The 12918-nt window shown below is 42.3% G+C and overlaps 1 protein-coding gene across 5 annotated transcripts in view; it reads right to left on the bottom strand.

Annotated features, from left to right (window-relative positions):
• Window positions 1-12918, bottom strand: part of LOC143298513 (cytoplasmic FMR1-interacting protein-like) — a 52871-nt gene that overhangs the window by 17160 nt on the left and 22793 nt on the right. For all 5 annotated transcript variants that reach the window (XM_076611358.1, XM_076611356.1, XM_076611357.1 and 2 more), the window contains 10 exons: window positions 11743-11839; window positions 10692-10768; window positions 9762-9990; window positions 6925-7124; window positions 6120-6207; window positions 5152-5295; window positions 4360-4450; window positions 3440-3570; window positions 2759-2837; window positions 1608-1723 (listed from right to left, as the gene is read on the bottom strand). In XM_076611358.1, the coding sequence (XP_076467473.1) occupies window positions 1608-1723; window positions 2759-2837; window positions 3440-3570; window positions 4360-4450; window positions 5152-5295; window positions 6120-6207; window positions 6925-7124; window positions 9762-9990; window positions 10692-10768; window positions 11743-11839 (1252 nt within the window). The remainder of the gene's footprint in view (window positions 1-1607; window positions 1724-2758; window positions 2838-3439; window positions 3571-4359; window positions 4451-5151; window positions 5296-6119; window positions 6208-6924; window positions 7125-9761; window positions 9991-10691; window positions 10769-11742; window positions 11840-12918) is intronic.

Here is a 12918-nt window from a genome sequence, read left to right as displayed (position 1 = left end):
AGATGAGGTGAGTTGGTTTTTTGGTCTTTTTTTTTTTTTTTTTTGAGGGGTGGGGGATGTTTTCTTATCATTATAGTACTGAAATACTGGCGTCATATTTCTAGCAGATATTGTCATACTTTACCTGTTTCACTGCTGACAATCGAGGGGAGGCAGTGTGGTAGAAGGGGTTATTTTTCATATATATTTTGTTGATGCTGTAGTTATTATTGTTGAAATACTTGCATCTTGATTCTGACAGTATTTCTGACATTGTTGTAGCGTTGTAGTGTTTTCACCTGTTTCCTCATCAGATGTTGTCAGATATAAACACTTATGATTATTGGTCTTGATCTGGTATTCTGTATCTTGTATCATATTAGTTTCTTCAGTTGTTGTTTTTGTTCTCCCAAATTCCTCATCAGATATTGTCATTAGATATAAACCGTTTCATCATTACAAAAACAGAACAAAACATTAGTAACTGCCACATTGTGAGTCAGCAGAATGATGTGCACCACTGACAAGTGATTATAGAACGGACTGATTTCAACACATGACTTCTTTAACGCTTGGTCCATAAGTTTGACCCTGTGATGAAAAAATAAACCATGAAGGTGTAAACAAGGAAAATGTTTCCCAACTAAGCTTATCCAAGTACAAATCATTGCTGTCTGAAAACTCTGTAACGAAGAAGGTGACAGAATGGATAAAATGCTTATCTGACAATACAGTGTCCATGAGGATTTGGGTTCAAATCCCTGTCTTGCCCCCCTTTCCCCCAGGTTTGACAGAATAATCAAAATGAGCAGTTAGTCATTCAGATGAGACGATAAACTGCGGTCCCGTGTGCAGCACACACTTGGCACACTGAAAAACAAGAGAGGCAAGGCCTTCAAGACTCACTTGTGATAAATTAAGTCCCCTAGCATTAATTACAGAGTCATTTCCCTTTTTTACTATCTGCACCAAAACGTTTGCAAAATAAATAAAAATTCCATGCTTAGCAAAAGAAGTTCCTGTTTGAACAAAAAATGATAATAATGACTCCTCTTGTTGTTGTGTCAGAATAAGAGGTCAAAGTGCCAAGTTTAGAGAATACAAAAAATATAAATATAACAGTAAATGCAGTTTGCATATAATTAGGCTTCTTTTTTAAATTTTTTTGTGCCTATCCCAGAGGTGCAATATTGTTTTAAACAAGATGACTGGAAAGAACTGTATTTTTCCTATTTTTATGCCAAATTTGGTGTCAACTGACAAAGTATTTGCAGAGAAAATGTCAATGTTAAAGTTTACCATGGACACACAGACACACGGACACACACACACACAGACAACCGAACACCGGGTTAAAACATAGACTCACTTTGTTTACACAAGTGAGTCAAAAACCATGGCAACATAAGTGTTGTCCTCTGACAACACTGTGTTGAAGAGATCCACTCTGATAGGTACACAAATATATATGCATGCACCTGACTTGCCCAATGGGTTGACATCTGCCTCATAGATGTGGTGCAGCGAATATGGATTTGTCTCAACGCTGTGACGTTTCCTTGAGAAACTGAACCGGACACTGTAATTGGAGCTGCTTTGAAGTGTCCAGTGTTGGTGTGGATACGTACAGTCTGGTTGCCCAGTTTCTTGATGACCGACACGACCTGCAGGGCAGAGTACTTCTTCTCCAGCTGTTTCATCACGCTCTTCACCTCCTGCTCTCGCTCACGCAGGTCTTTGCCCTCTGTGGAAAGAACACAGCTATGTATATCTCAACAATGACAGGTAACAACACCTCTGTACATTTAACATTCATACGCAGCCACATATACTTTAACAGTGACAGGTAACAACACTTCTGTACATTAATCATTGACAGACATATCTCAACAATGGTAGGTAATGACACTTCTGTACATGAAACACTGACACACAGCCACACATATCTTAACAATGACAGGTAACAACACTTCTGTGCATGAAACACTGACACAGAATCACACATATCTTAACAATGACAGGTAACAACACTTCTGTACATGAAACACTGACACAGAATCACACATATCTTAACAATGACAGGTAACAACACTTCTGTACATGAAACACTGACACAGAATCACACATATCTTAACAATGACAGGTAACAACACTTCAGTACAAGAAACACTGACACACAGTCACATGTATCTTAACAACATCTCTGTACATTAATCACTGACAGACATATCTCAACAGCGATAGGTAACCACATTTCTGTACACGAATCATTGACAGAGTGCCACACTTATCTCAACAATGACAGGTAACAACACTTCTGTACATTAATCATTGACAGACATATCTCAACAATGATAGGTAATGACACCTCTGTACGTGAAACACAGCCACATGTACCTTAACAATGACAGGTAACAACACCTCTGTACATGAATCAAGGACACCACTGACACACAGCCACACGTACCTTAACAATGACAGGTAACAACACCTCTGTACATGAATCATTGAAACATAGCTACAAATACCTTACCAATGAAAGGCAATGGCACCTCTTTACATGAATCCTAGGCACCCAGCCACATATTTTTCAGTAACACACCTATTAAAGTTTACAAGGTTAAATCACCTTTGGGAGGGATGGAGGACTCACCTTTGAGAGGGACGGAGGACTCACCTTTGAGAGGGACGGAAGACTCACCTTTGGGAGGGACGGAAGACTCACCTTTGACAGACTCACTTTTGGGAGGGATGGAGGACTCACCTTTGACGGACTTACCTTTGGGAGGGATGTAGGGTTTGGGGATGATGTTCTGGAAGGGGGCAGCATGCTTCAGATCCAGCACCTCTTCCTGAGTCTGTCAACACACAACAACAGCTGTCATAATAATAAACATCATCATGATGATAATTACAGTCATAATAATCAAACCTAAATTAAGACAGAACATTGTTATATGTATATTTTTTTTCCGTTTCCTAAAATGGAAACAAAAAAATCCAGTCCCCACTACCACCCCTCCCCTCCCCCACACGCACCAAGGCTTCTGAAAACACAAATTGGGAAAGTAGACATGTCTGTTATGATATACTTTATTCCCTTTTTAACCAAAGGGCTGGATGGAAGAAAGTAATGTTTATTCTACTTCCCTCTTGAATATAAATTTTTTATCCTAAAATTATGTTTATCTAACATACTTACCATGACCCACTAGTGCAGACAACAGCAGGGGTCTGATTCCTGTCCTGTGAAAACTGCTACCCGCCTATACGGAGAAAACGAAAGTAGCTACGGCTGATAACCTCCCGGAAGTAGGTTACCTCCCCTTTGTATCCCTGACTTGCGTTCTTTAGGCCAGATAAAACTTGCAGAAGGCGAAGACAAGACATCCTTTAACGGCGGGGCCAGCTAGGAAGTAGAGCTCGTGTGAAACTAATCACAAGCACAGCAGTGCCTCACCAGTGACTGTTCCACCAGCATGCAGAACAGGATGGCGTTGCCAATCTCCCTGAAGCTCTGGAACACCTCCGTCCTCAGGTCCGGGTACTGGATCAGGTCGTTCAGCTGGGCTTGGAAGTACATCAGGACACCTGCACGAAACACACCTGCACATTCTCAGGTCAGGCAAATGGCAAGACTCTGGTGCAAGCACACTCTCTGAACAGTCCACTGGTTCTGGGCCCTTACACATGGCCTTCCGTTTCACACATGAACTGTATCCTCTGAGCAATGCCAATCACTCTTTCTGCGTGTACATCTGTGACAAACTGAGCACCCAAAACAACAAAGTACCTGCACTGAGGAAACAACAAACCGATACAATCACTGGAACAATAATATCTAATCAGAGTTGCTGCTCTTAAATTTTAGTTCGTATCCCTGCTTCTTGATGAAGCTGACAGTGTAAAAAAAACAAAAAAACACTCTGAATTTCTGCATTACGGACAGTGTATCAGATGCTGTGCTTAACAGCTTCAATTGAAAGAGGACATTACAAACATTTCAAATCAATTTAATTAAGTACAACAATAAAAAACAAACAAAAAAAAAACACACACAAAATAAGAAAATAAAACCTAAAAAATAAATGGAACTTTATAAAAAAAAAATTAAAAAAAGATCAGAAAAACTGCGGTCTCAGCTTTTGGATGTATGAATTCTAACACATTTCTGATTACACTAGTCATTGTGTGTGTGTGTGTGTGTGTGTGTGTGTATTTGTGTCAGTGTGGTGTGGTGTGGAGTAGTGTGGTGTGGTGTGGTGCTGAATAGTGTGTTGGTTTTGTGCTGTAATGTGTTTTGTGTGTGTGTATATGTGTGTGCGCGCACGCATGGATGCGTGCATACATGCGTGACTGTGCTTGTGCATGTGATCGTACCCGGGGAGCCGTAGTCATAGCGCTGCAGCTTGCAGATATCCGGCATCACCTTCATCAGGGTTTTCATGTACTCCAGTGTCGTCCCCTTCAGCTGCACCACACAACACAACTCTCCCCGTCAGCCATCACACAGTACGTCAGAGGCCATAAGGCAGCATTCAAAATACCATAGCTTTGCACCTAAGATGACAATGTCTTTGGTTTTTTTGTTCTTTTTGGATTTCATGAAAGTGAATGAAGTTGAGTCAATGCAAGTCAAGTTGAGTCGAGTTGAAGTCTAGACGTCTACCACATACTTAAAACACTTTTTAAGAACTTAAGAACCTGAAGGGCAGAAATGTTTAAGATATTGTGTTGAGAAAATGGGTGAAAGCTAAGATATGTTTTATTACTTCCTTATGCCCCTTAAACAAATCATAAATGAGAAGTGCATTTTTGGGTGGGAAGATCTTTTCAGGAATGAATTAAAGAAAAAAAAGAAGCAATAATATAAATGATTTTATATTCAGGTGGATCATGTCGAAACCCTACCAGAACATAATGCACCACATATTTCCAGTGCTGCCTATACACCAAAGCACAGTTCCAGTCCTACCAGAACATAATGCACCACATATTTCCAGTGCTGCCTGTACACCAAAGCACAGTTCCAGCCCTACCAGAACATAATGCACCACATATTTCCAGTGCTGCCTGTACACCAAAGCACAGTTCCAGCCCTGCAGAAAACGCTTCTTGCAACATGCATTTCTAGCATTGCCTGTGCACTGCGGCACAAAGCCAGCGACTCACAAAGGTCTCGATGGTTTTGAGGAGCTCCTCAATGACAACAGCGATGCCCTGGTAGCCCAGCAGACGACAGATGGCCCTAAAGTGTGGGGCCCCGATGAAGCCAGAGTACAGGCTGAAGATAGTGGCAAACGAGGTGTTCAGACGCTGCAAGAGAAAAAAAAACACAGCCTTGAAAAAAACTCTTACTTGCTGCTGCTGTTGAAGGGTCATTTTCAGGTGATTTACAAACAGAGAACGGTTTAAGTTTCAAGGAAGGACATATCTATATACATGTGCTACACCACATCTGCTGGGGGAAAAACAAAAAAAGGGAGCAGATGCCTTACTTTTGCAGAACCCAATCCACTGATCAGGCATTTAGAACACATAGAGAACACATTTTTAGATCCAATCACTCAAACTGATCACACTGTTTAGAATTTCTGGAAGTCTCAAAAACTACTGTCACAAAGTCTTGAATTTGTAGAAGTCTTGAAAACTACTGCTCAAAGTCTAGCATTTTTTGAAGCCTTAAAAACCACTGTTACAAAGTCTAGAATTTTTGAAAGTCTTAAAAACCAGTCACAGTCTAGAATTTTTGGAAGTCTTAAAAACCACTGTCACAAAGTCTACAATTTTTGGAAGTCTTGAAAACCAATGTCATAAAGTCTGGGATGTTCGGAAGCTGAACCACTGTCACAAAGTCTAAAATGTTTGGAAGTCGTAAGTCTGGAATTTTTGGAGGTCTTAAAAACCATTGTCACAAAGTCTACAATTTTTGGAAGTCTTGAAAACCACTGTCACAAAGTCTAGAACTTTTGGAAGTGTTAAAAATCAATCAGAAATTATAGAATTTCTGAAAGTCCTAAAAGCCACGGTCATGCAGTCTATAACTTTTGGAAGTGTTGAAAGCCACGGTCACACAGAGCGTCAGCAGTGCAGCCCAAATCTGACAGGCAGGAGCTGGGACAGACTGTGCCCACACCCACCTTGCTGCCCCAGATGTAATAGGCCGAGGGGTTGGGTGGCTTGTCTCTCTTCGTCTCCTTTTCAAATGTCAGCTGCGTCTTCACAAACCTGGGAACAAAGGACACAGAACTAAGCTTACTGGAATCTATCTAGGTGACTGTATTGATGTGGTCTGCGTGTGTATCGACATATCAGAAGAGACGGAGACTGTGGTTGTGTGGGAGTTCTGTTGTGATGAGTGTTGATCTTTCAGTTAGTTTTTATTGCACAACATGATGCTGTAAGAGCTTGAACCAGTGAGCATGCATGTGTGTGTGTGTGTTGGTTTGAGTGTTTGTGAACTGGTGCATATATGTGTGTGTGTGTTTGTGTGTGTGTGTGTGTGTGTGTGTGTGTGTGTGTGTGTGTGTTTATTTGTGCAAGAGTGTGTGTGCACATGTGTACATGTTTGTGTGAGCATGTGTGTGCAGGTATGAACTTCAAGCAAATTCATATTTACCTACACCAGTCCAATTAAATTCTGATATACTGAAACCAAATGGAGGATTAAGTCCACTGTGAAAGACCACACACAGTTCTCTCTCTCTCACTCACTCAGATACACACACACACACATACACATGTGCGCACATACACACAAACATACAACCACAAAATAATCAGCCACAACACACAAACAAAACACACACACAGACACACAACACTCACCCCCCAATCCTCCAACACCCATACACACAAAACACACCACACCACACACCACACCACCCAAACACACACACAACACTCACACCACCCCACCTCATCCCAACACATACACACACACACCTGTTGGAAGCAGCGTTGTAGCAGTAGTTGGGCAGGAGGTCATAGTTCAGTTCCCAGAAGACATGCAGGGTAATACGGCCATAGGGGGCTGATACATTGTGGTTGGCCTCTCGCAGCATGGCATCAAAGTCATTCAGCGTCAGGTACTCTGCCAGAAGCTTGTGTGTCAGCCGGTTACTCTCAATCAGCTGTTCAAGCTCCTGGAAGAGAAGAAAGATAAAACAAAACCTTTAACATGCACAAAGAGCAGAGTGGTGGTCCAGTGGTAAAGTGTACACCTAAGAAGCAAGAGAATCAAAGGGCACAGGGTCGAATCCCACACTTGCCAGAATTTTCTTCTGTTTCACAAGACCACAAGCTGCGGTCTGGATGCTTGGAGTGATAGCCCAGAGGTAACACGTCCGCCTAGGAAGCCAGAGAATCTGAGTGCGCTGGTTCGAATCACGGCTCAGCCGCCGATATTTTCTCCCCCTCCACTAAACCTTTAGTGGTGGTCTGGACGCTAGTCATTCGGATGAGACGATAAACCGAGATCATGTGTGCAGCATGCACTTAGCGCACATAAAAGATCCCAACAGAAGGGTTGTTCCTGGCAAAATTCTGTAGAAAAATCCACTTTGATAGGAAAAACACATAAAGCTGCATGCAGGAAAAACAAAAAGGGTGGCGCTGTAGTGAAGCGATGCGCTCTCCCCGGGGACAGCAGTCCGAATTTCACAAAGAGGAATCTGTTGCGATAAAAAGAAAAATACAAATATAAATTTGCAGACAGAATAAAACACATGAAACATTATGAGGGTGGTGCTGCACTGTGGCAACACATTCTCCCCAAGTACAGCAACCTGAATTTAACAAAGGGGAAATCTGTTGTGACAAAAAATACAATACATGTGTGTGTGTGTGTGTGTGTGTGTGTGTGTGTGTGTGTGTTGTTGTGTTGTGTTGTGTTGTGTTGTGTTGTGTTGCATTGCGTTGCGTTGCGTTGCATTGCGTTGCGTTGCATTGCGTTGCGTTTTGTTTGTGTGCGCGCGCGTGCGCGTGCACACGAGCATGTGACTGAAGCCTGACTGAATGACACAGGAAATAAATGATAAGCATCTAAAGGCAGCTGTCGGTTTGCTCTACCTCGACAGGCAGCCTGTTGTTCAAATTACTCCAAGTTAGTTAAGCAATTAGAGCTTGCTCCTGACTGAAGAATGTGCTCTATTAGTACCGATGATGTTAATAATGTTATGTATACATGTTTTCTATGCCTCTAAATGTATGTCTCATAATAACAAGGAAGACCTTGGAGCCATTTGTATTTTCTTCAGCATGCCTCTGAACTAGGTCTTTTCTACTGTGTGTGCATATGCAACAGAAGTACTAAGCAAGAGCTAAGTGCACATGTAAAACTTCATCATTATAATCAATTAGTTAAGAAAAGGGGGACAGGAGAAGGGGAGAGTGAAGTGACAAGTCTGTGCATCTGCAAGTGTGTATGCATGCCAACTTGTTTGTGAATGCAAGAGAGTGGGAACACTTACAAATCATACATGTGTATGCAAATGACTTAAAAAAAGAAAGAAAAAAAAGATTTATTTTTCTTTCAAAACAAATCTTCCTAACTTGGGAAATGCCACCTCAACCCTGTTTCCCAACAATGGGCCATTGCTATCCATCCAGCCACCCTGTTTCTGAGCAATGGACCATCACTACCCACCCTCTTTCTGAGCAATGGACCATCACTACCCGCCCAACCACCCTCTTTCCTAACAATGGACCATCACTACCCACCCTCCTGAGCAATGGACCATCACTACCCGCCCAACCACCCTCTTTCTGAGCAATGGACCATCACTACCCACCCTCTTTCTGAGCAATGGACCATCATACCCCGCCCAACCACCCTCTTTCCTAACAATGGACCATCACTACCCACCCTCTTTCCTAACAATGGACCATCACTACCCACCCTCTTTCCTAACAATGGACCATCACTACCCACCCACCCACCCTCTTTCCTAACAATGGACCATCACTACCCGCCCACCCACCCTCTTTCCTAACAATGGACCATCACTACCCACCCTCTTTCCTAACAATGGACCATCACTACCCACCCACCCACCCTCTTTCCTAACAATGGCCCATCACTACCCACCCACCCACCCTCTTTCTGAGCAATGGACCATCACTACCCACCCACCCACCCTCTTTCCTAACAATGGACCATCACTACCCACCCACCCACCCTCTTTCTGAGCAATGGACCATCACTACCCACCCACCCACCCTCTTTCTGAGCAATGGACCATTACTACCCACCCAACCACCCTCTTTCCTAACAATGGACCATCAATACCCACCCAACCACCCTCTTTCCTAACAATGGACCATCACTACCCACCCTCTTTCTGAGCAATGGACTATCACTACCCACCCTCTTTCTGAACAATGGACCATCACTACCCACCCACCCACCCTCTTTCTGAGCAATGGACCATCACTACCCACCCTCTTTCTGAGCAATGGACCATCACTACCCAACCAACCATCACCACCCTCTGTCCAACAATAGATCATCATGCCTACCTACCCAACCACCCCCACATTTTCCAAACAATGGACCAACACTACCCAACCAACCATCACCACCCTCTGTCCAACAACAGATCATCACTACCTACCTACCCAACCACCCACATACTCACACAAAAACATACAAAAGCACATACATAAACACACACATACCAACCAACAACTACAAAAACACAAAAAATCCCCCTGAAAACACAACCCCACCCTACCCCATCATCTCAACACCACCACCACCACCTCAACAGCCGCAGACTTACGATGATGCCGGTGATGTCGCCGACCTCGAAGCGGGAGATGGCCACATCCAGGGCTTTCTGCAGGGCTGCGTTGACGCGCTGCGCGATAAGCCGGTCAAGGTCGATGGAGCGACCCAGGAGCTGCACGTGCCGCTGTTTGAGCAGCGTGTGGTACCGGTTGGCTGTCGGAAACTGGATCTTCTCCCCTGCGTTCATGCACTCCGCTCGGAACCGCTTGTCCAGGAGAATGCTGGAGGGGTGGGGGACAGGTGGGAAGGCGGATGGGGGGAGGGGAAAAAAACCGAACAAATTAAAGACTGGCTTAGAATTCTTTATTGAAGCAGATTATCAAATTGAACAAGTTTTTTTTGTTTTTGTTTTTTTCCACCCTATTTTCTTTTGTCCTGCTGTCTTCCAGTTTGTGCCATGTTGTCTATGTATATTTTGTCTCATGTCAAATTGTGATAAAATTTTAATGAATCTTTTTAAAAGAAAATCTGCACAGGGATTTGCTATGATGAAATGATACTGCTTCAGCTGTCCTGACCAACCTGATGATAATTTTTTTAAAATGAAATGCCAATTTGTAAAAATCATTTCTGGCCAATAACTAATGGAATGCTTGATTTGTTGTTTCTGGATGTTGCACAAATGTTAAAATGAGTGTGATGGATCACTTGTCAGTTTACCTAATCAAATTTATACATTCTATTTTTTGTGTTACATTGAACTCAAACCCTCTTTTGACGTTCAGCATAGTTATTTCCAAACCTGTTTTATTCAATAAACAGAGAAAAGAATTTCCACACTTAAGTTGTATATTCACAATGCCATCCACACACAAACACACAGGAGACAAAAACATCAAGAAACAAACACGAGACAGACACGGACAGTTGTGGGAGGTGGGCAGGTGTGGGGGGTTGTGTGGAAGAAACAAAACAAAAATACCTTCCAGCCAGATGTTTGTAGTACGCGAAGATCTGGTCACTCAACTTGTACACAAACTGGTCAAAGCACAGGTTGACCTGTAGACAACACAGTGTCAGTTTCAAGGTGTCAGAGCATGCAGACAGATGTATAGACACATCTGCTGCGGAAAAAAAAAGAGGAGAAACAACTCATGTGTCATGTGTCACTGGGACTGCTGCTCACAGAAACACAGTAACGCTCTCTATGGGCCGTGACCAGAAACACAGCAACAGACAAACAATACAGCAACACACAAATCACGGCCACAACACAAAGAAAAGAGTTGTGGGGCATCAGGGTTATGAAACATTAACAGATCCAACAGAAATCAGCAACAGAAGAAAACTAATTAAAACACTAACAGGACTCTTCTTTGCACTCTCTTTCTTAGCCACAAGTCAGTTTACTTATGGATTCTTCTTGGTTAAGAAAAAGACATTTTCCCATTCAGAGCAAGTCATAATTTTGTAAACTGACATGACTATCGCGTTTAAGTAATAGCAAAGGAAAATCTGATAAGAGACTGAAGACTGTATAACTGAATACATAACAACACAGGACACAATTACCAACATCTCATCAGCTGGTCCTTGACTTATACAAGACACTAACACACCATGACTTACACAAGACACTTACACAACATTTCAGGAAAATCCATCCACAACTTTTCTGAGTAATCCTGCTGACGGACAAGAAATAAAACAATACACACAAACAAACAAAACAAAAACAAAAAACCAACAACAAACAAACCACATGAAAACACAACTCCCTTTGCAGAGGTTAAAAAAAACGAAAAGAAAAAAAAATCCCAACAACTGGGGAAATCTGTTTTTATTCTGTTTGTTTTTTTGTTGTTGTCTTTTTTTTATGTATCAATGTATGCATATGTATCATTGTATGCATCAACATGCTTATGTATGTATTCATGTGTGTGTGTTTATACCTTCAACAACAGCTACGTCACAAGACAACAAACACTAACAAAAAGAAAAAAAAAAAAAGGGAGGGAAGAAGGGGAACGTACCTCAGCTTCCACCTCATCATAGAGAAACTGTTTCTTGAAGCGCATCAAGGCGTACTGAGCACTGTCATTGTACAGGTCCAGTGGGTACAGGATGTACCTGTTCAACACACCCCAAACACACAGTGTAAACATCTTCATCATGTGGGTAGATTTACACAGACCGTAACACACTGGGTGACTCAAATCCAGTGGATATGATGAGATGTTCCTGTTGAACATACTCAAAACAGTTTGAACATTTTCATCACTTGGGTAGATTTACATGGGATGTGATAACATTTGCGGAGTCAACTTACAGTGGGTATGAGATGTTCTTATTAAACACACCCCAAACACACAACACAAACATCTTCATCAGGTGGGTAGATTTACATGGAATGTGTCACATTTGCTGAGACAAGACAATGCCAGTGGGTACAAGATGTTGCTGTTAAACACACCCCAAACACAATGTGTAAGCATCTATACACCTGGTGGGTAGATTTACACGGAATGTGAAACATTTGTTGAGACGAGACAACTCCAGTGGGTACCAAATGTTGCTGTTAAACACACCCCAAACACAATGTGTATGCATCTGTTCATCATGTGGGTAGACTTGATTTACATGGAATGTGACACATTGGGTATGTCAAATCCAATGGTCACAGGATGAACCTGTTACCTGACATACTGGCCCAGTCCACTATAGTGGGTACAGAATGTTCCTGGAATAACACACCACAAACACACAACCAAAAGGTCTTCATCAAGTGGGTAGATTTTTACATGGAATGTGAAACTGTCTTCTAACTTTTATCTTTAACTCACTCCGGACGATGGAATAATGTAGCGTTGTGTTCCTGACGTAAGGCAGCGTTCTGGACGACGGAACAATTAAAATTTTTTCCATGTTTTCCTCATGCCGTAAAAATTGCAGCTACACTGGGCACTGCGAACATGTCAAAGGTCAAATGCAAAGTTTCTTCGTGAGGTTCTGTAACTTTTCACTCACTGACCAGCCGTTGACCTTGGTACCCCACATGACAAGGTAGTCTGTATATGTATCGAAAATGGCGTCGCAAGCGATACAAATGGAAATTTTTGGAGCAAACTAGATCATGGCAGTGGATTTTTACTGCTGCTGAAGTGTTTGAAATGCTTCAAAGTGAAGGTTTCGACATCAAAGAGCATGAT

This window comes from Babylonia areolata, chromosome 24 (assembly GCF_041734735.1).
Source record: "Babylonia areolata isolate BAREFJ2019XMU chromosome 24, ASM4173473v1, whole genome shotgun sequence".
Taxonomy (NCBI): Eukaryota; Metazoa; Mollusca; class Gastropoda; order Neogastropoda; family Buccinidae; genus Babylonia; species Babylonia areolata.
Note: the sequence above shows the minus strand (reverse complement) of the source record. Positions and strands in the feature narration are given on the sequence as shown.